Source organism: Ornithorhynchus anatinus, chromosome 2, assembly GCF_004115215.2.
Source record: "Ornithorhynchus anatinus isolate Pmale09 chromosome 2, mOrnAna1.pri.v4, whole genome shotgun sequence".
NCBI classification, from domain to species: domain Eukaryota; kingdom Metazoa; phylum Chordata; class Mammalia; order Monotremata; family Ornithorhynchidae; genus Ornithorhynchus; species Ornithorhynchus anatinus.
Window position 1 is genome coordinate 47,389,076 of NC_041729.1, and position 26,289 is coordinate 47,415,364.

The 26,289-nt window shown below is 46.3% G+C and overlaps 1 protein-coding gene across 3 annotated transcripts in view; it reads right to left on the reverse strand.

Moving 5' to 3' along the window:
- Positions 1 to 26,289, reverse strand: part of TMC5 (transmembrane channel like 5) — a 58,385-nt gene that overhangs the window by 18,504 nt on the left and 13,592 nt on the right. For 2 of the 3 annotated variants that reach the window (XM_029057590.2, XM_029057587.2), the window contains exons 2-12: positions 23,039 to 23,672; positions 21,442 to 21,608; positions 19,483 to 19,590; positions 17,276 to 17,365; positions 16,346 to 16,445; positions 13,143 to 13,230; positions 10,282 to 10,530; positions 6,893 to 7,044; positions 3,847 to 3,991; positions 3,244 to 3,399; positions 768 to 919 (exon numbers count right to left, since the gene is read on the reverse strand). In XM_029057590.2, coding sequence (XP_028913423.1) covers positions 768 to 919; positions 3,244 to 3,399; positions 3,847 to 3,991; positions 6,893 to 7,044; positions 10,282 to 10,530; positions 13,143 to 13,230; positions 16,346 to 16,445; positions 17,276 to 17,365; positions 19,483 to 19,590; positions 21,442 to 21,608; positions 23,039 to 23,586 — 1,955 coding nt within the window. In that variant the 5' untranslated portion in view covers positions 23,587 to 23,672. Of the gene's footprint in view, positions 1 to 767; positions 920 to 3,243; positions 3,400 to 3,846; positions 3,992 to 6,892; positions 7,045 to 10,281; positions 10,531 to 13,142; positions 13,231 to 16,345; positions 16,446 to 17,275; positions 17,366 to 17,965; positions 18,578 to 19,482; positions 19,591 to 21,441; positions 21,609 to 23,038; positions 23,673 to 26,289 lie in introns of those variants that run through there. The other variant, XM_029057591.2, reaches the window with a different exon arrangement.

The following is a 26,289-nucleotide window of genomic DNA, read 5'->3' on the forward strand; positions in this document are numbered from 1 at the left end:
ACCTATGCAACTTATCGATTCACCTAACTCATCTTCCAAACCCTTGTGCCTAGCAGGACGTGCACCGTTCTCAACGATGGTTCCCTTTATTCATTCATTCATTCATTCAATAGTATTTATTGAGCGCTTACTATGTGCAGAGCACTGTACTAAGCGCTTGGAATGTACAAATCGGTAAAGACCGTAAGCTCCTTGAGGGCAGGGGCTGTGTCAGCTTCCAATTCTGTTGACGTCTCCCAAATGCTTCGTACAGCCCTCGGCGCACGGCAGGCGCTCAATAAATACCACTGATGGATTGAAGAGGCAGCCATGGCGGGATTGGCCAAAAACAGCAGACATCCACGACCCTGCTCAGCGCAGAAGCCATTCCAAGATGCACGACCAGGTGTGCCAGCCAAGGGGCTAACAGAGAAACCAGGACTGGCAGCTCTCCCCATCTCTTACCCCCTAAGGGCAGAAGTCCCTGTTAAGAGCAGCGTGGCCTAGTGGAAAGAGCACGGCCCTGGGAGTCAAAGGACTTGGGTTCTAATGTCCCCTCTGCCACTTTCTGCTGGGTGACCTCGGGCAAGTCACTTCACTTCTTAGTGCCTCTGTCCACTCATCTGGAAAATGGGGATCCGATACCTGTTCTCCCGCCTACTAAGATTTTGAGCCCCATGTCGGACATGGACTGTCTCCATACTGATTATCTGGCATCTATCCCAGCACTTAGCATGGTGCTTGACATAGAATAAGCACTTAAATACCACAATTATTATTATCATTACCTGATTACGATGACGTAGACCTGGTGCCTGGGAAGGTCAAACTTCTCCACGAGGCCGAAGAATGAGTAGAAAAGGGGCACGATGAAGTTAATGCAGCACACGACGAAGGGCAGCAGGAGGGTGGCTGCTTGGTTGTTTGTGTCTGTCAAAAACTGCCATCAGCGAGGACCCAGGAAACAACATTCATGAGAAGACTAAGCTTGTTAGAGGTACAGAATGTGTCTACCAACTCTATTGTACTATCCCAAGCGTTTAGTCAGTGCTCTGCACAAAGTAAGCGCTCGATAAATATGATTGATTGAGTGAATAAATACCATTGATTGATTGACTGATTGTCTGGGAAGGCACATTATCCCCAGGGCAGAGACACGACGAGCAGAAGGCCAAAGCCAGTGGCTACAACTCCAGGCCTTTTCAAACCAACGCCCTCTTCTAGCCCAAGGGGACCAAGACGCTCCCTAGAACTGGTTAACCTCAGAGAAGCAGTGAGGCCTAGTGGGAAGGGTAAGGGTCTGAAATTCAGAGGACCCAGTTTCTAATCCTCACTCTGCCACTTGCCTGATGGGTGACCTTAGGCAAGTTACTCAACTGTTCAGTCCCTCGGTTTCTTCATCTGTAAAAGGAGCATTAAATACCTGTTCTTTCTCCTCCTTACAATGAGAGCCCCATGGGACTGTGCCCAACCTGATGGTCTTGTATCTACCCCAGCACTTAGAACAGTGCCTGGCACATAGAAAGCTCTTAAATACCATTACTCTCGTTATCACACCCTCTCTCCTCACATCTGACAGACAGTGACTTTTCCGCCTTCAAAATCTTATTGAAGGCACATCTTGAAGGCCTTCCCTAAGCCTGCTTTTCCTCTTCTCCCACTCCCTTGTGCGTCGCCCTGACTTGCTTCCTTTATTCATGCCCCCTCTCCCAGTCCCACGGCACTTATGTACATATCTGCATTATTTTTATTTATAGTAACGTCTGTCTCCCCCTCTAGACTGTAAGCTCACTGTGGGCAGGGAATGTGTCTGTTTATTGTTGTAATGTATTCTCCCAAGCACTTAGTACAATGCTCTGCAGTAAGATTCAATAAAGATGATCGATTGACTGATTGCTTATTATCATTATTGTCATGGAGGGGGAGATGAGAGCAGAGTTTGGCCAGTGATGACCCAGGCCCCTGCTCCCACCCAAGGGTTAGGCCACCACCTCCTGTATACCAGGCCTGGCCGAGGCCTCTCTTTTGAAAGCTGGATCGGGCCCGTGCCCAGCTTGGCTCAGAGCTGCAGCCACGGCCAAGAACGAGACCGAACCCTTGACCCTGCTCGGTGGGTGTGATTAGCGAGCAGCTTTGTTCGATCCTGTTAGACAAGGCTGTCTTCCCCGTGGTCAAGTTGGCCTTGGCCCCACCTCACCCCGGCCCCTGACATCGGCCGCACCAGGGGAATGAGGAGATAACGGTTTCCAGCCGGGCCCGGTAAATGGTCCCCGGAATGCCATGAATGAATGTAGTGTTCCCTGGGGTTGGCCGAGCCAGGCACAAAGGAGAGAGCTGGGCAGAGGCCTGGCACCCTGCCCTTTTGGCTCAGTGGTGCTGAGGGCAGCTGGGTGATCCTTGCTCCTGTCCGCCAGTGAGCATCTTCAAACCCCCACAGGGAAGGGTCTCCATGGAGAAAAGATTTACTCTATGGGGACCGTGTTCCCCTCTGCCACTGCTCAAGTGGGCTTTGGCTTTCAACAGAGCAGTGGCCAAGCCCCTGGGAACACCTCCCCTCACTCGCCCCAGATGGTCGCCTTTTTTTTTTTAAAGTGGCATTTAGCTACAGTGCTCTGCACACAATAAGTGTTCAGTAAATATGATCGAATGAATTTAGGTGCTCCCATGTGCCAGACACTGTACTAAGTGCTGGAGTAGATAAAAGCCAATCAGGTTGGACCCAATCCATGTCCCAAATGGGGCTCACGGTCTTAATCCCTCTAGACTGTAAACCCAGTGTGGACAGGGATTGTCTTTATTGCTGAATTGTACTTTCTAATTGCTTAGTACAGTGCTCTGCACAGAATAAGGGCTCAATAAATATGACTGAATGAATGATTGAATAATCCCCCTTGTCTGGGTGAGGTAACTGAGGCCCAGAGAGGAGAAATCAACTTGCCCAAGGTCACACAGCAGACAAGTGGTGGAGCTGGGATTAGAACCTGGGTCCTTCTCATTCCCAGGACCATGCTCTATTCATTCATTCAAAAGTATTTGTTGAGTGCTGTATTAAGCGCTTGGAATGTACAATTCGGCAACAATCCCTGCCCAATGTCGGGTTCACAGTCTGATCAGGGGAGTCAGACTGCAGAGCAAAACAGAACAAAACATAAACGAGACATTATCAAGATAAATAGAATCAAGGGGATGTACACCTCAATAACAAAATAAATAGGGTTCACTAGGCCTCTTTGCTTCCCTTGACAGGGACTACCCAGGTGGTACCTTGAGGTTGATTTGGGAGAGTTTGTAGACACCTTTGCAGCAAGCAGCGGCCGTGCCCGTCGACAGCACCCAGGCCCCCAAGTGGATACCAACTTGAACCATTCTCTTCTTTAAAGGAAGCTTCACTCTGTCCTGCAATCTCTCCGACAGGTTTTCCTGGAACCACAAGCGAATGCCTGGTGAAACACAGACCATTCTGCTGAAGGCAACTCTCTCATTCATTCGTTCGATCGTATTTACTGAGCACTTATTGTGTGCGGAGCACTGTACTAAGTGCTTGGGAGAATACAACAAGAAACAGACATATTCCCTGCCCACAATGGGCTCACAGTCTAGTGGCAGATGGCCCTATTAGGGGACAGACTGGGAGTCAAATTTCTGCGTTCTCAAGGTCCTCTTCCTGTGAGGATGACCCGATAGCTCCCATAAGAGAGCTTTAACTTCTCCTACCAACAGCCCTACAAGGCCGCTAAGGGATGGGAAAGCAGAGCTCTTGTAAAACTCTTCGATGCACTGAGCTTTCTGGTGCGGAAATGCAGATGAGCAAGAAATCTCAGAGTTGAGCTCGGAAATATCTCGCGTCTTCCTCGGTTGTTCCGGCACCTTAATCTGAGTGCTCAGGTTCTTTTGCTTCAGCTGCACAGCTTTATCATTAGTGATGTTGAAGTCCCAGGAGCAGAGGATCCTGGAGGCTCCCCCGGTGTAGTTGTAGGGGTTGATGAAGTTGTTCCGGAAAGACTTGGCCATGCTGTAGGGAGACAAAACGCCACTGACAGTTACAACTGAGAATGGCAAAAAGCCCTGGGTGTTACAACCGAGAACGGCAAAACGGCCCGGGCAGTTACAACCGAGAACGAAAAAGATGCCTTCGGTGGTTACAACCAATAATGACAAAAAACCCTAGGGGTTACAACCGAAAAATGGCAAAACACCCCAGGTGGTGAGAACCGAAAACAGCAAACCCCCTGGGTGGTTACAACCGAGAATAACAAATCACCCTGGGGTTGCAACTGAGAATGACAGAAAGTCCCAGTGGTTACAACCAAGAACAGCAAAAAATACAAGAAAGAAAACAGGAATCTCGAGAAAGAAAATAAACAAAGCAGGAGCAATGGAGGACAGAGAGGTGATCCAATTCCTTAGAATGAGAAAAGGGGGAATCCATCACCCTGACCACCTTCATCTTGGGGCACATAAGCTCCACGCGGGGGGGAAGCAAGTCTACTAACTCTATTGTCTTCCCCCAAGTGCTTAGTAAGAGGGCCCTCCACCAGCCTGTAAGCTCCTTGTGGGTAGGGGGTCATGTCTACCAATTCTATTGTCCTGTATTTCCCCAAGTGCTTTGTACAACACTTTGTACAAGAAATACCACTGACTGTACCGAATAAGCCCTCAGTAAATACAGTGAATACATCGTCTCCTTCACTTTATGAAAAACTGGAGCAGCATGGCAAAGTGGATGGAGCATGGTCCTGGGACTCAGAAGGTCATGGGTTCTAATCCTGGCTCTGCCACTTGTCTTCTGTGTGGCCTTGGGCAAACCACTTCACTTCTCTGTGCCTCAATTACCTCATCTGTAAAACGGGGGTGAAGACTGTGAGCCCTGGGCAGGACAGGGACTGTGTCCAACCCGATTTGCTTGTAACCACCCCAGCGCTTAATAATGCCATTATTATTATAAGAAACTTTTAAAATAGTAGCCCTCTTTAATAGGAAAATTCTGGCAGCTCCAGCTCTGTCATGGGGCTTATTCCATGAAGTAGAGTGCTCCACCCCCATGCGACAAGCACCAATATGCAGCCTCTAGCACCTCTCTGTGTTCAGTACAACTTTCTCCAGACACTCAGACTTTCCCTTACAACCTGAGGCTCCCCTTCTAGACTCACTGTGGGCAGGGGATCTGTCAGTTATATTGTACTGACACCCAAGTCTTTAATACAGTGCTCTGCACTCAGTAAGCGCTCAGTTGATGACGGAGGCATTTCAGCAAACAAGACATTTCCTTTGCAAGGTGAGGAGAAGAGGCCCAAAAGAACATCAGCCGCGGAAATGAGCATACATCTGTTTGGAGATGATGGACTGACAGAGGCATTTCAGCAAACAAGACATTTCCTTGCAAGCTGAGGAGAAGAGGCCCAAAAGAACATCAGCCCCGTAAATGAGCATACATCTGTTTGGAGAGAAATGTTGTGGACTAGGGAATAAGAGGAGTCCTGGGTATTGTGGATATTGTCATTATGGATCGTGTTTCTCTCCATTCCTTGCCAGTTAAACATATAGTAAATAAGAGTTTAGTTCAATACGTTTTAGACAGAGTCCCTGGAGAAACAGGGACCATATCTAACGCTCTCCTGTGAATTTTTTCCCCAGGGCCTAATGCAGACCTTTACACAGAGTAAACAATAAATAATGTTTACTATTACTAAATTTGATAACTGCTAATTTGATAACTGAAGACCCAAGAGGAAATTAGCCCTATAAACTTGAGGCTAGTGGAAATAGGGAATTCCCCTTTCTCCAATCACTGACGTTCAAAGACAGGATCAATGAATTCACAGGCAGGATCATTGATGTTTCTTTTATGATAATACTAACTGTGGTATTTGTTAAGCACTTCTTAAGTGCCAGGCACTGTACTAAGCACGGGGTTGGATACAAGGTGACCTGGTTGGACTCAGTTCCTGTCCCACATGGGGCTCACGACTTAATCTCAAATTTACAGATGAAGTAACTGAGGTGAAGTGAAGTGACTTTCTCAAGGCAGGCGAATGGAGGAGCCGGGATTAGAACCCAGGTCCTTCTGACTCCCAGGCCCATGCTCTATCCACTGGGCCTCCCTGCTACTCTTATCTGAAGCTCCCTTAGCCTCAATTATTTCAGACAAAGGAGATACTCTTAAAAACAGAGGGGGCACTTTTGGCATCTGCCCTTGATAAGGTAGCCCAAAAGAGAGAAACGTGGCCCCAAGACAACAACTCCTTTGACTTTGCAGACTGTGAAACCGAAGGAATTGCTCAGTACGATTTGCTAGCTGTGACTTGGCATTTGGGAGGAAACACCTAGAGAGCACAAACTAAAGTCATTAATATAAACAGGATTTCTAGTTTCCTGAAAATAGCTGGCTAACATGGGCAGCAAAGATTGCAGCGGTTACCCCGGCAACCTCCTGCAAGTCTCTGGCACTTGGGCCCAGCATCGGCATTTTGTGGCCATCTCTTTGACTAGAAATAATGATAATCATAATAACAATGACATTTGTTAAGCGCTTACTATGTGCCAGGCAGTGTTCTAAGTGCTGGAGTGGATACAAAAGAAGCAGTATGGAGTAGTGGATAGAGCACGGGCCTGGGAGTCAGAAAGTCACGTGTTCTAAACCCAGCTCCTCCATTTGTCTGCTGTGTGACCATGGGCAAGTCATTTCACTTCGCTGTGCCTCATCTGTAAAACGGGGATTGAAACTGTGAGCTCCATGTGGGACATGGACCGTGTCCAACCTGATTTGCTTGTATCTACCCCAGCACTTAGTAGTTCAGGGCACGTAGTAAGCGCTTAACAAACACCACAATTGAGTTAATTGTCATTTCTCTATATTCTAGGCGGTATCTTCGTTAGGTTACAAAGACAATTTTATAATAAAGAAGAGAGTTACCTGAACACCAAGCTAAAAAAACAGATCATGAAATATACTCCAATGGTGAAGATATATGCCAGCTGCATGTTGTAAAACAAGCTGTTGCTTTCGTTGGTGATTGTTGAGTTGGTATAAAAACCATAGTACATCACTGTCTCCTGAAAATACCCCTAAAAGAAAAACAAGAGCTTTGAGTTAGGGAGCAACTTAGAGACTCAAGAACTACAGATGGATTTAGGGTCTCAGTACTCTCAGCCTGAAACAAAAGTCCCATTAGATTGAGGACAGGGACCGGGTCTTTGACTTCTAGACTGCAAGCTCTCTTTTGTTAGTTTTTTATGATATTTTGTAAACACTTGCTATATGTGAAGCATTGTTCTAACTGTTGGGGTAGATACAAGTTAATCAGGCCAAATACAGTCCATGTCTCACATGGGGCTCACACTCTAAGTAGGTGGGAGAACAGGTATTGAACCCCCCCCTTTTGCAGTTGAGAAAACTGAGGCACAAAAAAGTTACGTGACTAGCCCAAGGTCACACAGCAGCCAAATGGTAGAGCTGGGATTAGAACCCAGGTCATCTGGCTCCCAAACCTATGATTTACCCACTAGGCCATGCTGCTTCCTTAAGTTTCTTCTCGTTGTGGGAAGGGACTATATCTACCAATTCTGTTAATACTGTAGTCTCCCAAGCGCTTAGAACAGTGCTCTGCACACAGTAGGCACTCATTAAATACTAGTGATTGATTATTGTGTGATCATGCATAATAGAGTGCTCAGGGTTATGTATATGGCTGCTCCGCGGCGGGATCCTGTCTATTAACTATTTGTATTCTCCCCATTCTCTTCTATGAATCAATGCCTTATCGTGGCAGGAGAATTTGTGTACACTGATGAAGCTTAGAGCTAAGCCCTTGAAGGAGATTTTCTCGTCAGGGTTATTCATAATGGAAAGGTCTAAGCAGACGCATCAGACAGAGTTGATTCGCCGGTGCTGGAGCGGCATGGGAAAGAGTCAAATGCGGCTAATCGAGTGATCAAATCGTTGATCAAAGACAACTGCAGAGGATCAAGTTTTAACTGCGCGGAAGGCGGCAATGGTAAACCACTTCCGTATTTTTTTACCGAGGAAACTCTATGGACTACATTCCAGAATGACACTGAGGAGGAGATGTGTCGAAGGTGTTGCCATGGGTCGGAATGACTAGACAGCGTTTGACGAAACATTCTCCCAAGCCCTTAGTGTGGTGCTCTAAGAACTCAATAAATACTAGTGATTGATGAGCTAAGCAGTCAGGAGATGGCTAAGGTACAAAGTGACACAAAAAGGGAACCCTCCAATCGCAATCTTGGTGGCTACTCATTAACCCATGCTTATCTTACATTATAGAACTTGGATTTACTCTAGCTGAGAGAACAAAGCAAAGTATCCTGGAAGTAGAAGAGTTTCTGTTGGGGTTGCCAGGAGACTGGAGGGAGGGGGAAGTATTTAGCATGTAGTTCCTGTCCCAGAACTATTTCGGAATTTAGAAAAGTGAGCCTCGCTAAAATCCACCCTTTCCTCTCCATCCAAACTGTTAGCACTTATCCTATCCCTCCTTGATTACTGCATCAGCCTCCTAGTTGACCTCCCTGCCTCCTGTCTCTCCTCACTCCAGTCCATACTTCACTCATCTTTCTACAAAAAAGTTCAGTCCCCATTTCCCCACTCCCCAAGAACCTCCCGTGGTTGCTCTTCCACCTCTGCAAACAGAAACTTCTTACCGTAGGTTTTTATAACACTCAATCACCTCGCCCCCGCCTACCACAACCCAGCCGCACACTTCACCCCTCTAATGCCAACCTACTCACTGTACCTCGATCTCCTCTATCTCCCCTCTGACCTCTTGCTCACATCCTGCCTCTAGCCTGAAATGCCCTCCCTCTTCATATCTGATGGTCAATCACTCTCCCCCATTCAAAGCCTTATCAAAGGCACATCTCCAAGAGGCCTTCCCACAAAGCCCTCATTTCTTCTTCTCCCACTCCCTTCTGTGTCACTCTTGCCCTTGGATTTCCTTCTTTTATTCATCTCTTCACCCCCACAGCACTTATGAACATATCTTTAATTTATGTTAATGTCTGTCTCCCCCTCTAGACTGTAAGCTCCCTGTCGACAAGAAACCTGACTTTCAACTCTGTATTCTCCCAAACACTTGCTGCGGTGTTCTGCACAGAGTAAGTGCAGAATAAAATTGATAATCACAACTGTGGTATTTGTTAAGCACTATGTGCTAAGCGTTTACTGTTCTAGGAGCTGGGGTAGATATAAGATAATTGGGTTGGACACGGTCCCTGCCCCATATAGGGCTCACAAGTCTTAATCCCCATTTTACAGATGAGGGAACTGAAGCACAAAGAAGTGACTTACTCAAGGTCACCCAGCAGACAAGTGGTAGAGCCGGAATTAGAACCCAGGTCCTTTTGACCCCCTGGGCCCATGTTCTATCCACTAGGCCATGCTGCTTCTCTGACAGTCCATTAAGTGTAGTGTGAACAACAGCTGTCTCTCATGAAACCCATTCAGGTGTCTTCCCCCTGCAGACTCAGCAAGGTCAGGATCAGGTATGAGTCAGACTAAGTTTCTAGAAATTCATGGCCTTTCCAGGTATCCTCAGGAAGGATCTAGGATGAGAGGTTGTAGGCACTGAGTCAGTCTTAGATGACCATCCTTCCCAGAAGCAGCCAGAGACAAGTTACTGGGGCGGATCACACAGGGAAGGGTTGCCCTGACAGTTTGGTGGCCCTGGGGCAGGCAGATGTATCTAAACTGTGGTAGAAAGAGTGGAAATTCCTCCTGTAAACTGCAATCTTACCCAGACCAAGCTCTGGAAACCTTATTGAAGGCACTTCTCCCCCAAGAGGCCTTCCCCAACTAGGTCCTCATTTCCTCTTCTTCCTCTCCTTTCTGCATAAACTCTTGCACTTGGATTTGTACTCTTTTTTCACCCCACCCTCAGCCCATCCATAGTCTCACAGCAAGAATCTGTTCTCCCCGGCCCCACAGGTCATACAGCCGCAAGTGGCTACAGATGATTCACGTTCCAAAAGGCCTAGGTTTGATGAAAAAGCCTGAAATAATCTAATTAATCGTATTTGTTGTGGGCAGGGACCTTGTCTACCAACTCGGTCGTGTTTTACTCACCCAAGCACTTAGTACAGTTCTCTGCACATAGTAAGTGCTCAATAAATACCACTGATGGATTGATTTCTTCACCACTTTGCTGGGAAGTAGGATAGTGATCATCCGAAACACCAGAAATATGTTAGTAACTTTGAAAACCCTATTATTACTCACGAAATCTGTTCCCCCGGGGGAATAACCCATCCAGTCCATCCTTAACCCACCAGAGCCCAGGAACTACTTACCGCCCCAGTGAGAAGCTCCAAGCCAGTGAACGGAAGATTATTTGGTTTGGAGTCCACACACTGGGGGATTGTGATGAAACTGAAGTTCACGATGAATGAGAAAATGTTGAATTTGAGCAGCCACTTGAGGAAACTGAAATAGGAGAGAATGCTAGTTCCGAACTGGCCACCGATGACTTTGAGGGTTTTCTGCCACAGTTGCAAAGACAGGAAAAATTCGGACAAAGTGCTCTTAAACCGTCGGAAAGTCTAGAATGAGAAAGCATATGGGTTCAGGGGCAGTCGATCAGTCAGTCGTATTTATTGAGTGCTTACTGTTTGCACAGTACTGTGTTAAGAGCTTGGGACAGTACAATACAACAGAGTTGGTAGAAATGTTCCCTGTCCCACAAGGAATTTACAGTCTAGAGGGGAGACAGACATTAAAATAAATTAAGACTATAATGATGATGGTGTGATGGTATCTGTTAAGTGCTTACTTTGTGACACACACTGTTTTAAGTGCTGGGGTAAATACAAGCTAATCAGGTTGGACACAATCCCTGCCCCAAGTAGCACTTACAGTCTTCATCCCTATTTTACAGATAAGATAAGTGAGGTGTAGATAAATGAAATGACTCACCCAAGGTCACATAGCAGACAAGTGGTGGAGTTGGGATTAGAACCCCGGGTCCTTCTGACTCCTAGGACCATGCCCTACCCACTAGGCCATGCTGCTTCCCACAGTACCTGAGGCCTGAGGGTAGGATTGATAAAGGGTGCAAATTCAAGTGCCAGAGCAGTGCCAGAAGGGAAAGGGAGTAGGAGAAATGAGGGCTTAGCTGGGGAAGTCTTCTTGGAGGAGCTGTGATTTTAGTGAATCTAGCCAGGTGGATTAAAGGGATCCACCAGAGCCTCTAAATAGTTCCTAATTTCAGCAAACTTCCCACTCCTCCCTGCTAAGTTAAATTGTTAATAACAATAACAACTGTGGCATTTGTTAAGTGCTTACTATGTGCCAGGCACTGTATTAAGCTCTGGGGTGGATACAAACAAATCGGGTTCGACAGTCCCTATCCACTACAGGGCCCAAAGTCTCAATCCCCATTTTACAGATGAACTAACTGAGGCACAGAGAAATGAAATGACTTGCCCAAAGTGAAACAGCAGACAAGTGGCAGAGCCAGGATTAGAACCCACGTGTTTCTGACTCCCAGGACCGTGCTCTACCCACTGCCGTACTCTAGATGGACCTTGTCCATTTATCTTCCAATTTCTTTCACACATACACCCCCAATTTCTAAGGACTAGGGGGAAAGGAATGGTGAAACAAAGACAAATTCCATGTCTTTCCTCTTATCAGCCTTAATGATAAGTTAGCTAACTTAGCTAACCAATAAGGGGAGGATTTGCTAACAATACTTTTTGTCACATTTCAACACAGAAGGTCTGTAAAACTTAGTACATTTGGCCCTTTCTTTTGGTCTCATTAGAAATAACTAAGGACTAAAACTCTGGGCGTTTGGAGAAATGAACCGCCCGGTCACTTTCATTCATTCATTCAATAGTATTTATTGAGCTCTTACTATGCTCTTACTATGTGCAGAGCACTGTACTAAGCGCTTGGGATGAACAAGTCGGCAACAGATAGAGATAGTCCCTGCCGTTTGACGGGCTTACGGTCTAATCGGGGGAGACGGACAGACAAGAACAATGGCAATAAACAGCGTCAAGGGGAAGAACATCTCGTAAAAACAATGGCAACTAAATAGAATCAAGGCGATGTACAATTCATTAACAAAATAAATAGGGTAACGAAAATATATACAGTTGAGCGGACGAGTACGGTGCTGTGGGGATGGGAAGGGAGAGGTGGAGGAGCAGAGGGAAAAGGGGAAAATGAGGCTTTAGCTGCGGAGAGGTAAAGGGGGGATGGCAGAGGGAGTAGAGGGGGAAGAGGAGCTCAGTCTGGGAACGCCTCTTGAAGGAGGTGATTTTTAAGTAGGGTTTTGAAGAGGGAAAGAGAATCAGTTTGGCGGAGGTGAGGAGGGAGGGCGTTCCGGGACCGCGGGAGGACGTGACCCAGGGGTCGACGGCGGGATGGGCGAGACCGAGGGATGGTGAGGAGGTGGGCGGCGGAGGAGCGGAGCGTGCGGGGTGGGCGGTAGAAAGAGAGAAGGGAGGAGAGGTAGGAAGGGGCAAGGTGATGGAGAGCCTTGAAGCCTAGAGTGAGGAGTTTTTGTTTGGAGCGGAGGTCGATAGGCAACCACTGGAGTTGTTTAAGAAGGGGAGTGACACGCCCAGATCGTTTCTGCGGGAAGATGAGCCGGGCAGCGGAGTGAAGAATAGACCGGAGCGGGGCGAGAGAGGAGGAAGGGAGGTCAGAGAGAAGGCTGACACAGTAGTCTAGCCGGGATATAACGAGAGCCCGTAATAGTAAGGTAGCCGTCTGGGTGGAGAGGAAAGGGCAGATCTTGGCGATATTGTAGAGGTGAAACCGGCAGGTCTTGGTAACGGATAGGATGCGTGGGGTGAACGAGAGGGACGAGTCAAGGATGACACCGAGATCGCGGGCCCGAGAGACGGGAAGGACGGTCGTGCCATCCACGGTGATAGAGAAGTCTGGGAGAGGACCGGGTTTGGGAGGGAAGATGAGGAGCTCAGTCTCGCTCATGTTGAGTTTCAGGTGGCGGGCCGACATCCAGGTGGAGACGTCCCGGAGGCGGGAGGAGATGCGAGCCTGAAGGGAGGGGGAGAGGACAGGGGCGGAGATGTAGATCTGCGTGTCATCTGCGTAGAGATGGTAGTCAAAGCCGTGAGAGCGGATGAGTTCACCGAGGGAGTGACTTGACTCTACTTGGTTGACTATCAGGCTGACTTACCCAAGATGTGTTGTACAGGCACTGGGTGAAGCAATTAAGCTGAGATAGGCCACTTTTTTTTTTCTTTTTCTGCATATAGACTTTATTCCTGTCAAGAATGGCAAGAGAGCACAGCAAGTATGTCAATCACAAAAACAGTCTGCTTCTCCCAAACTGGGACCATCCCAGTGTAGCAAACAACGAGAGCCCAATCAATCAAATCAACCATATTTACTGAGCATTTACTGTGTGCAGAACACTGTACAAAGTACTTGGGAGAGTAGAGTATAACAGAGTGAGCAGACATGTTCCCTGTCTACAGTGCTATTGGTATTCCAGTAGGTTAGGCTGTGAGCCCTGTGAGGGCTAGGGGCTGATTCTGATCTGATTTCTGTAGACTATAAGCTTCCTGTGGGTAGGGACTACATCTACCACTCTACTGTATTGTACTTTCCCAAGAGCTAAGTACAATGCTCTGCACAAGGTTAGTGCTCAGTAAAAACCACTAAATGATTGACTGTATTGTATCTACCCCAGTGCTGAGCGGAAGCAGAGCGGTTTAGTGGATAGAGGAGGGACGTGGGAGTCAGAAGGACCCGGGTCTGCCACTTGTCCGGTGTTTGACCTTGGGCAAGTCAGTTAACTTTTGAATCGCATTTACCTCACCTATAAAATGGGGATTAAAAAAGTGGGAGCCCCATGTTGGGACAGGGACTGTGTCCAACCTGTATCTACCTCAGTGCTTACGACAGTGCTTGGCACATAGTAAGCTCTTAACACGTACCATAATTATTATTTTTTAAACGCTTGGACCACAGTAAATGCTTAAATTGCACACTTATTACTACCTGAATGATGATGGTACCATCCTTCTCTTTCCCTCCATTTCCCCAACATGGATAGCCAATATGACATATGTACAACAGTACATACATTGAAGGTGCTATATACAAGTTGACAGTGTCCATCCTGATAATCTTATATTTGTCCCTGTGCTTACCACAGAGTAAACATTTACCGTAATGAAAATAATCATTTCTTTATGGCGCTATATGAAGCACTTCCTAAATTTGCTCAAAGGCTGGTCTCTGCCCTCTGAACTGGTGTTTTGAAAAAGGGATCCATACACATGAATCTTCAGGTCAAAGTGTACATGGGCCAAAACTAAGGTCAGTTAAAAAAAAAAATCTATGTTTCTTAACAGCTCTGATGAAATTTGCCTCATTAGCCAGTTAATAATAATAATAATAATGTTGGTATTTGTTAAGCGCTTACTATGTGCCGAGCACTGTTCTAAGCGCTGGGGGAGATACAGGGTAATCAGGTTGTCCCACGTGAGGCTCACAGTTAATCTCCATTTTACAGATGAGGGAACTGAGGCACGGAGAAGTGAAGTGACTTGCCCACAGTCACACAGCTGACAAGTGGCAGAGCCGGGAGTCGAACTCATGACCTCTGACTCCGAAGCCCAGGCTCTTTTCCACTGAGCCACGCTGCTTCCCAGTTAATTATAGGACGATTTGTGAACAATTCTTCATGGTGCAGTTCAACTCATGAGGGCTGGAAGGTTGAGGACCTGGGGATGTCTTTTGAGGGGTGAGATTTTTATTTTCATTTCAAATTTTGGATTAACTCAAGGTCCTCCTGATTGACAGCTGTCCTGGTGGGGAGGCTGGTAGTTCTGGGCTGCCCCTTCATCACCCCCAAGGCAGCCTGCTGAGACTAGTGGGATTACCCTGAGGCCCTCCAGGTGGGCTGTGGGGCTGGAGTACAGGGTGGGGGTGGACAAGGCCAGAAAGGAAGTCCAGCACTCAGGGGATGGGCCATTACTAAGGCTCCAGGAATGTGGTAGGGAACACTGCATTGATCTCTGACTTCTTTGTCTGGAACATTCCCCACTGCTATTATGTTGGGGCCAAGGGTCAGATGAGCCCCAGGCAGAATTGTAGGGAGGAGGAAAGGGGGAGGAGAGAGAGAAGGGAGGGGAAGAGAGAGGAGAGGGATGATGGAAGGTAAGGAGGGGGAAAGAAAAATAGGGGAAAGAGAGGCGAGATGGAAGAGAGAGGAACTTACAGGGGGAGAAGTCGGGGGACAGAGAAGGGAAGAGGGGAGAAGGGGGGGGGGAAGAAGGAAGGGGAAAGAGGAGGGAGGGAAGGGGAAAGGGAGAAGCAGCATGGCCTAGTGGATAAAGCATGGGCCTGGGAGTCAGAAAGACCTGGGCTCTAGTCCAGACTCCCCTATTTGTCTTCTATGTGATCTTGGAGAAGTCACTTCATTTCCCTGGATCTCAGTTACCTCATGGACGTATACTATGAGCCACAAGTGGGACCTAATGATCCTGTATCTACCCCAGCATTTTGTATGATGCTTGACACATAAGTGCTTAACAAATATTATTATGATTATTATCAATAATCATGTCAGATAGAAGAAAAGCAGTGTGTCCTAATGGAAAGAGGAGTTGGGAGTTCTAATCCCAGCTATACCAGTTGCCTGCTCTGTGACCTGGGGCAAATCACTTAACTTTCCTGTGTTAACCTTAATTTCTCTGGGTTAACCTTAACTTGTGTGTGTTAATTTCCTCATCTGAAAAAACAGAGATTGCATGCCTATTTTCCCTCCCTCTTAGACTGTGAGAACCATGTGGGACAAGGATTGTGTTTGAACTGATTTTATTGTATCTACTCTGTCGATTAACACAGTGTTGGGTACATAAGTCATTAACAAATAATATTTGTCATAAACTAGGATTTTCTTAAAAATCCTAGCCTGTTTTTCCCTCTAGGAAACTCACTGTGGGCAGGGAACATGTGTAACAAGTCTGTTACCTTGCAATCGCTCAAGTGCTTAATACAGTGCTCTGCACACAGTAAGTGCTCAAAAAATACCATTGATTGAAAAAAATATTTCCTACAATCCAACATTCATGGATATACTGGCTTACATTTTAGTTTCTTTTTAATACTTTGATACTACATGAAAATATTTTTTTCCTACAATACTACAGGGCAAGATAATTGTACACCACACCCTTGCTTATTCTCTCACGCAACAGTAGCCTGTTATAAAGCATGATGTCTCTAAGTAGGTTACAGGAGTTTTCACTCAAGAACAGCAACCAAAAACCTTCTGCTATCTCAGGGAGGGGTACTTTGCACGGCCCTGGATGGGCTGGTAGGAAAAGTCACTGTACCAAGAATGCAGCAGAAGCTCACCATGCTTACCTAATGTTTTTTTTCTCCTTCAGAGTCATCGGTAATTTCTGAATGGCTTTCATTCTCTCCCTGTTGGACAGGCTTGCCAGAGTTGTGATTAGCTTTTGTTCTGCATAAGGGAAATTACAAAATTTACTCTGGGGTGGTGGATGTTATTTTTTTTGATGCATATGTACACTAATGGTATTGTACAAAGCACAAGGAAATAGCAACGTTAGTTCAAGGAAAGGAAATCATTCATCCTAGACATTTTCAGACATTCATCTGGCCCCCACATTTGCATTCTATTCCAGCTCTGTAGACACAGACTTTTAGAACCAAAAGTAAACTGGAAAGGACTTCCAATCCATGCCTCCTTTCTTCGGGAAAGGCCCCATAACCACACCTCAGTCTAACAAAAACATGCCTTCTTTTTGAAAACGTGGGCAAATCCCAACTTCCCTGTGACTCAGTTCCTGGTCTGTAAAATGGGGGTTCAATACCTGTTCTCTCACTCCTCTAGACTGTGAATTCCATGTGGGACAGGAACTCTGTCTGAATGAATCATCTTGCATCTACCTGAGTGTATAGTACAGTGCTTAGGCATAGAGTGCTAACAAATACTTGAATGCCATAGTAATTATTATTAGTATTGAAATTCCAAGACTACTGGCCTAGGAGTTGCTGCTGCCAAAATAAGGCACCCAAAACACATCCACAATGACTTTTGTCAACCCCAAGTCCCAGGCAATAGCACTACCTCCTTGAAGAGCCTTTGGCTAGGAAATTCCACACAGCCCTATTTCTGAGCCCAGATGCAAAGTCTACCTTGTAGGGTTTTCCCTCGAAACATCTGAACCTTTAGAACATCCCAGGTTTTCCAGCAAAAGTCTTTTAAATGACCCTCTCCTTCCTTTCTCCCTCCTAGATTAATCCCAGAATGTTCCTCGAGAAACCTACCTCTTTTGTGAGAGTCAAAAGCGTTGGCAACACTGGGAGATATAATATCAATGGTGTCTTGGAATCTGTTACGCCTCCTTATACTGCTAACTTTTACAAAAGAAAAATGATGTTAAGATTAATATTGACTTTTTCTGAAAGAATGAGATTTTATTGATAGAGTTGAAACCAACTACAGGGAGCAAGTAATTATAAATCCCAACTGAGTTTTTAAAATGTGCTTGCCACATTCAACTTACTTGGTTTGTCCAACATAGCCTCATTAATGTTAGATTAAGCCTTAGTAGCTAAGCACCTAGGTAGTCACCTCCCTTCCCACCCCCACAACCCTATGAACATCTCTCTTTATACTTTGCTTCTCCTACCTGAGATTTATTTTAATGTCTGTCTCCCCGACTAGATTGTAAGGCTCCCCGTGGAGTCTTCGTGTCTGCTAACTCTATTGTACCGTACTCTCCCAAGTGTTTAGGGCAGCACTCTGCACCCAGTGAATACTATTAATTGACTGGTTGATTAATCAGAGCCTATCAAATCTTCCTTCCTCCTTTCCATCTTCTTGGCCAAATGGTCTCTCACTCCTCTCATTTACTTTTGAAGCTATGGGGAATCCAAATTCAGAAATGGCTGTTACTCAAGAAACCCCTTTCTTCCATTTCCAACCAACCCCCTCCTTCTCTGGAGCTGTGATACCTTGTACCGCCGACTCTGAAGAACTAGAATACTCTGAAGTCTCATTTTCCTCAGAAATTTGGAGAGAAGTTTCCATCCATCCAATTGCCTGTCCTTGCTCTTCTCTGGACACTCTGCCTCCTGGAATCTGGACCATTGACTCTTCATCATCTTTTGCTGTCTCAGCACTCACTTTGGAAAAAATAACCTGCACTTGAGGATCACTTTGCCTTTTCCAATTAAAATAACTAAAGGGTTGGCTGATTTTTCTCTCTCCAGAAGTATAGCCTGGATCGTCAACATCTACGCTTGTCTCCGTTTCTTGATCTTCGTAATTCCTCTGTCCCTCTTCCCCTAGATCTTTGTTCTCGCTTTGATTTATGAAATGGTTGGAAAGCATCTTTCAGTGAGTTGTTGTCTACTAGATTCTAGCAGGGCTGGTTTACCACCAGCCAAATGCTTGTCAGGGAAAATTAAAGGTCACCAGAAGGCTTTGACAAACACCATTTACAGTTTCTGAAATGCTAGAAGCCATGTAAAAAAAAATGAAAACCCAAACTAAAGCTTCCTGGGCTCCTTGTTTTCATGGAGATAGCTTTTTTCCCTGGTATCTAGGGAAGAAGCCTAGAATGGAATGTTCCATGAAACACAAAAGCATTCTAGAAACAGAAGACAGGGCTTCTAATAATTGTTCTTGTCTGTCCGTCTCCCCCGATTAGACTGTAAGCCCGTCAAAGGGCAGGGACTGTCTCTGTTACCGATTTGTACATTCCAAGCGCTTAGTACAGTGCTCTGCACATAGTAAGCGCTCAATAAATACTATTGAATGAATGAATGAATGAATAAAGCTGGATTGGTCCTGGAGTTTACACTGGATTCGTTTCGTAGAGGCAGTTTTATAAAGAATGAACACAAGTGCTGATAACATTAAAGTTTGACAACTCCCCATAGTTACCTAGGGAAGGATGATTTTCCCAAATTCTCAAGACACAGCAGAGAGCCTTCTTTTCTTTAAAATGTGTCTTTTCCATAGCGATATCTAACAGTGCTAGGCGAACACCTTTCATCTATGTTACTCGCCTAAAGGTCATTCTTCGATATTCTACTTTTTGCTCCTACTTGATCTAGTGAATGGATCTTAGGATCTCAATTCGGGAAAATGTAAATGACTGGAGTTAGATTAATCAGCATCATCACCATCAACATCAATGTTATTTATTGAGTGCTTTCTATGTGCAGAGGCCTATACTAAGCACTTGGGAGAGCAAACTACAACAGAGGTGGTAGACATTCCCTGCTCACAACAATTAATGCTGCCCTTGAACCACTAGTGGCTCTGTGAAAATGACTAGACTCAAAGAAGTTTAAGATGAGTCAGGTGTCGTAGTGGGTTCTTTCAATCAATCAGTGATATTAACTGATCGCTTACTTTGTGAAGACTACTGTACTAAGCGCTTGGCAGAGTACACCACAACAGAGTTGGTAGACACGTTCCCTGCCTGCAATGAGCTAACAGTCTTGAGATCATTCAACATTACCTTCACCTGCCATATCCGGATGTCGATGTCCATAATCCTCCTCCGCGTTGTAAGTGGGAAATGGCAGAGAATGCTCAAAATCGCTTTCACGCGCATAAGCAGGGTTAGCTGCCAGAGGGAAGCAGAACAGTTTAAATGACCTCCTGTGTCATTCATTTAATAGTTGTTGTATGCCTAAAAGGAGCCTGGCACTATCTTAGTGCCTTGGGAGTTAAAGAAAAAAGGGAGGAGGGAAGGAGAGGAAAAGTCATTCAGCAACAATACGGAATTCTTCCCTTAGAAGTAACATCTTTGTCTAGTATCATGCGAGGCAGCATTTGTATTAGACACGAAAGGCGAAATAACGCAAAGGTGGACGGGGTGAGTGTGGTGTGTGTGTTGGTGGGGGGAGGGGACATCCTTTCGCTCTCCCTCCACCCACCCGAGATGCCCCGAGACTTCAAAGCTCTCCATCCCCTTGCCCCCTCCTACTTCACCTCCCTTCTCTCTTTCTACTGCCCACCCCATACACCCCGCTTTTCCGCCGCTCGCCTCCTCACCGTCCCCGGTTGGCGCCTGTCCCGCCGTCGACCCCTGGCCCACGTCCTACCGCTGTCCTGGAATGCCCTCCCTTGTCACATCCGCCAAACTCGCTCTCTTCCCCTCAAAGCCCTACTGAGAACTCACCTCCTCCAGGAGGCCTTCCCAGTCAGCCCTCCCTTTCCCTCTGCTCCTCCTCCCCTCCCCATTCCCCCTTCTCCCGCTCTCTGTTTTTCCCCCTTCCTCTCTTCTCAGCACTGTGCATATTTGTACATATTACTTATTATTCTCTTTATTTTGTTAATGATGTGTATACAACTATGATTCTATTTATCTTGATGATGTTGTTTTGCTTTGCTGTCTGTCTTCCCTGTTTAGACTGTGAGTCTGTTATTGGGCAGGGATTGTCTCTGTTGCCAAATTGTACATTCCAAGTGCTTAGTACAGTGCTCTACACATAGTAAGTGCTCAGTGAATACTACTGAAAAGGAAACGAGGAATGCAGAGACATTTTGTTAGCTGCAAAAGATAAAATCAAGAGCCATAAAGGGGAAAAATAGCTTCCTCCAAAAATGACAGTTAAAAAAATGTATTCAAAGCATACTTATTCCAAAAGAAAGATAACTTCATAAACTCCTTTGCTAGATTTTAAACTTCTTGAGGGCAGAGATTGTGCCTATCTACTGTTTTTCTCCCAAGTGCTTAGTACAGTGTTATGCCCACTGTAAGAGCCCAGTATTTACCACTGACTGACTGGTTAAGGGGTATCTGAACTCTAATAAGATGTACTTTAAGATGAATTTCTGAGGCTGCCAGAGACTCTGCCTCCATTTGCATGAACCTTCCGCCTAGCAAACACCTACAAATACCAGTTTACAGGCCTGGGAATGTTCACACTACCAGCAGTGGCAGGTCTAGAGCAATAATGCACTTCTGGGACCTATGAAGGGAGGAGCAGCGTGGCTTAGTGGAAAGAGTACGGACCTGGGAATCAGAAACAAGGTTCTAATCCCGGCTCCACCACTTACCTGCCATGTGACTTGCCCAAGGTCACTTTTCTGTGCCTCAGTTACCTCATCTGTAAGATGGGGGATTCAATAGCTGTTCTCCCTCCAACTTGGATTGTGAGCCCTGTGTGGGCCCAGGGACTGTGTCTGACCTGATTATCTTGAATCTTCCCCAGAATTTTGAACATAAGCCCTTAGCAAATACCACAGTTATCCTTTTTATCATTATATGGACCTACTGTCAATACAAGCAAAGAACAGTGAATGGGATAAACGCACAAACACCACCAAATTCTATTACAGCACTCATTTAACCCATTTCAGGTGCTATGGGTTGACCCGGCAGTGAAGCTCCCCTCAAGGAAACTCCTGTCGATTTTAGTTTTTCCTTGGCAGGGATCAAGTCTCTGAATTCCTTTTAGGAGTTACTTACAGAATCCTCGTTCATAGGGAACAGAGTGCTGGCTACTCGGCGGTATCTCTGTCATGGGGATCGACTCCGGATAACACAAATCTCCTTCCCCGCGGCCGGGATGGTCACTGAAGCGGTTATTCCGACGAGAGGAAGCGGAGTGGCTAACCAGCGCTCTGTCGGGCAACCTTAAAGACAGAGGAGATGGGGTAAGATGGGGGAATCCTTTTGGCTAAAAAAACTATTTGAAAACCACTGAGCGGGGGCAGAGAAGGGGTCTACAAAAGGGGCTATTGGAACTGTGGAATTGGAACTGTGGGGGGCAAGTTATTAGCTTCATCCCAACAGCTTTTTTCGGGGGGTCTGTCCTGATCACCAGTCCCAGGAGCATGAGGGCAAGGAGGACAGTGTGAATCCCATGAAAGAGAGTGTTAGAGAGTGGCAGGAAGGGAGAGAGAGAGAGAGAGGGAGAGAGAAAGAGACAGACATACAACACGAGTCTATATCTCTCATTTTTCACCCCTAGCCCCATCTCCTAGGAGCTCTGTCTCCCTCCACCTGAAGCCCTTCCCCAGTTTGGCCCATGCTGAAAAAGATGGGATCTCACAAATCAAGCCATTTGGTGGACAGTCAATCTAAGGGGCAGAGCCTTCATACAAGAGCATTGGATTCTGTTAGGAGCCACCAGGGGCTACTTCTCTGGGCCATGGCTTGCCAAGGAGGCAGCTGGCTGCAACCTTGGCTGGCTTAGAACTAGGCAGGAGCTGCCACAGGCCAAAGCCTGGACTGGGCCAGATGAAATTGCTTGGGTGATTGTATCTGCCCTGCACATTGAGAAGCGGCATGGCCTAGTGGATAGAGCATGGACCTGGGAGTCAGAAGGGCCTGGGTTCTACATGGACCTGGGAGTCAGAAGGGCCTGGGTTCTAATCCCGGTTCTGCTACTTATCTGCTGTGTGACCTTGGGCAAGTCACTTCACTTCTCTGTGCACTTAGAACAGTGCTGGACATATAGTAAGTGCTTAGTGAATCCTATTATCATCATTAATAATAAGACGAAGAAGAATTTTCCCACCCCCAGCCTGGACTCTCACAGAATAAGAGTTGCCCTGGAAAAAGTGTCTCAGATTTCAACATCTCAAGTTGAGGGTCATATAAATAATTATAACTATGGTATTTGTTAAGTACTTTCTATATGCCAGGCACTGCACTAAGTGCTGGGGTGGATACAAACAAATTGGGTCAGCCACGGTCCCTGTCCCCCGTGGGTCTCACAGTCTCAATACGCATTTTACTGAGGTAACTGAGGCCCAGAGGAATGAAGTGACTTACCCAAGGTCACACAGCAAACACGTGGCAGAGACAGGATTAGAACCCATGACCTTCTGACTCCCACTCCCATGCCCTATCCATTCTGCCAAAGCATTTGGACAGTCTGTGGTCTCCCTTCTCCCTTGGAATGGGAGAACCACTCATATTCTTCCAGTCTTGCACACTGCCCAGAGCAGGGAAGGAAACTTTGTCCCCTCCAATATAGTCTTCCCAGAAGCCAGCTTTACTTCAGAATTTTCTAACCCAGAACAAACCTCCAAACAAGGAGATGGTTGCCAAAATTTACCTTCTATCAAAATCCAGAGGCTCTGTGGAGGGATAGTCTGGGTAATCCGGGTTGTTCCATGAGCCCAGAGAGTTGGGAACATTTTGGGAATGTGGATGATCCCAGGACCTTGGATAGTTTGGCTTGTCCTGGAAGTCTGTGTTTTCCCGTGAGTCTGGGAAGTCCGGATAGTCCCGGGAGCCTGGATAGTCCGGATAGTCCCGGGAGCCTGGGTAGTCCGGATAGTCCCGGGAGCCTGGGTAGTCCGGGTTGTCCCGGGAGCCTGGGTAGTCCGGGTTGTCCCGGGAGCCTGGGTAGTCCGGGTTGTCCCGGGACCCTGAGTAGTCCGGGTTGTCTCGGGACCCTGGGTAGTCCGGGTTGTCTCGGGACCCCGGGTAGTCCGGGTTGTCTCGGGACCCTAGGTAGTCCGGGTTGTCCCGGGACCCTGGGTAGTTTGGAGAGCCCTGGGTGCCTTGGTAGTTCAGATAGTCCCGGGAGCTTGAGTAGTCCGGGTATTCAGGGATATTTGGATCATCTTCATATCTTCTATTACTGTAATAGGCTACCATACTGGAATGGATGCTTCAAACTATATGAAAACTTCCGTCTGCCCAAGGTCTCTCCTGCCGCCGGTTACTCAGGGTTCCTTTCTCACCTACAAGCAAGGAGAAATCAAATCATTTCCTCTTTGTGGAAAAGAAATAGTCAAACAGCAGAAACTCTTGAAAGACTTTGGGGCCTTCAAGCTACAGAGCAGAGGCTGGAAGCATGACATCATCAGAACCACCTCAGGGAGTAGTCTTACCTGGTCAGTAATTGTCCCACACCCAAACAAGCCACTTGGATCTGTATCCCCTAAACACTTTAATACTCACCCCTCCCCTATCCCTTCAGGACTTGGATACATTATCTTATATTCTGCTCTTTGCCCTACCAGTAATTTATTTCAACATCTGTCTCCTCCTCCTCATATAAGCTCTTAGAGTGCAGGGATTGTGTCTACTATTGTATTGTGCATTGTGTCTTATTGTATTGTATTATCCCAAGTGCTTAGTACAGGTGCTTGGCCCACGGAACACGCTCAGTAAATACCGTTGACTGACTTTTCTTTCTCTATAAGTAAAGCCCCATCTCGGTTTAGGGGCTTTGCTTCAAGGCAAACTTTCCTTAATGCATCAAAAAGGTTAAGTAGCATAACTTTTACTCTAGAATTAAATGTTTCATTTTGTAAAAAGAAATACAGTTCCAGATCCCAGGAGTTTAAGCAAAAACCACGTAGTGAGGTGGGACATGAGGGGAGGAAATCTTGCTGCCTAAACGCTCAGGATCATGGCTTTTAAGTGCTAACCAAAGTTTCTCCACTTTGCAAACTGGGAGGTTTTCCAGCCATTTATCTATCCATACATCCATCCAGTAGTATTTAGTAAACAATTACCACAGCTGCACATACAGAATAACTCAAGATCCTTTTCTGCTGGCAGTGGATATGCCTTTTCCCTCAACTCCCGGTCTGGGCAAGGCTCAGTCAGACTGCAAAGGGGTCAGAAACATCCCCCTAGTGTGCTTTCTAGATTTTCCTCTCAGAGACACTCACACTCTTGGATGCAGCCTCACCGATGGCAGCGTCTTCAAACTGAAGAATGGCTCTACCAGTACTTAATGGGTACCTACCAGGATAGAGCATGGAGCCAGGAGTCAGAAGGTTGTGGGTTCTAATACCAGCTCTGCCACTTGTCTGCCATATGCCCTTGGGCAGTCACTTTCCTTCTCTGTACCTCAGTTACCTCATCTGTAAAATGGGGATTGAGACTGTGAGCCCCATGTGGGACAGGGATTGGGTCCAATCCGATTTGCTTGTATCGACCCCAGTGTTTAGTAGAGTGGCTGGCACATAGTAAGCACTTAACAAATACCATAATAATAATAATTATTATTATTATAATTATTTCCTTGGGAGGGCACCAGAAAAGTAATCTGGGTACCAGACCTCATGGAGCTTAATGGGAGACAGAGGCAGATATAAATTGAATGTAAACATTGGGAGACAGAGGGAAAATAAGAACACAAAAGGGTGGAACAAAGGAATAAAGGGAATATGCTATGTGTTGCGACTAGAACCTCGCTGAGAAATTATGGACGGCTTCCTGTGACATGCCTCTATGGTACTAATACATGATACAAAGTTGGCCAAAAATGTTGTGAACTTATGTGTAGCTTGAGTCAGGGTATGCATCCCGCAGCCTGAGCTTTTCTTAACTCATTGTTAGGCTGTAATCTCAGTCTGACTATAAGTAAATCAATATAGAATAAAGAGCAAAGGGTGACGGTTGGGATAACTGAGGCGAGGGAGAGGTGGTTGGAATTTGCCGAGGAAGGCCTCCTAGAGGAGACGGATTCCCACAAGCTTTGAGGTCAGAGAGTTGGCATCCCGTAGAGGTAAAGGGGGTTTTCCAATCGGGGGAGAGGGGTGAACAAGAGGTCGGAGGTGGGAGTGTCCGGGAAGAAGGTTGCCTTGGGAAGAGCCAAGAGTACAAACTGGGGTGAAACAGGTGAAAAGAACAGGTAATAGATGCATCAGTAAGTAGGAGATAGACAGCTGGTGGAGAGCCTTGACGGTAACGAGCAGCAACTTCTAAAAAGAGAGATTGGAGTGGGGAAGAGGGAGAGATGCTGACTGATTAGAATCTGTGGTACTAGGGATTCTGGGATCCCCGATGGATATCAGACCTGAGCCACCGACTCTAATGATTTAGATTTGCTGCTCTCTTATGGGCTGGGAGTGCTTAGTATAAATACATATATATGTACATATATATATATATATTTGTTATATTTAAATGCTTACTATGTACCAGTCATTGTACTAAGTGCTGAGATAGATACAAGTTAAGCAGGTTGGATGCAGCCCCTGTCCCAAATAGAGTTCACAGTCTTAATCCCCATTTTACAGATGAGGTAACTGAGGCACAGAGAAGTTAAGTGACTTGCCTGAAGTCACACAGAACAGACAGGTGGCCGAGCAAGGATTAGAATCCAGGTCCTCTGACTCCGAGGCCCATGGGAGTATGGGCCTTCTATACTGCTGCTTCTATATTTCCAGAGAATTCCCCTCATCCTCCTTCTGTCCTGGGATTTCTTCCCCCTCCATACACATTAGACCATCACTCTCACCACCTTCAAAGCCTTATTAAAGTCATATCTCCTCCAAGAGACCTTCCCCAATTAAATCCTCTTTTTCCTGGCTCATTCTCCCTTCTGCACCATCTATGCAT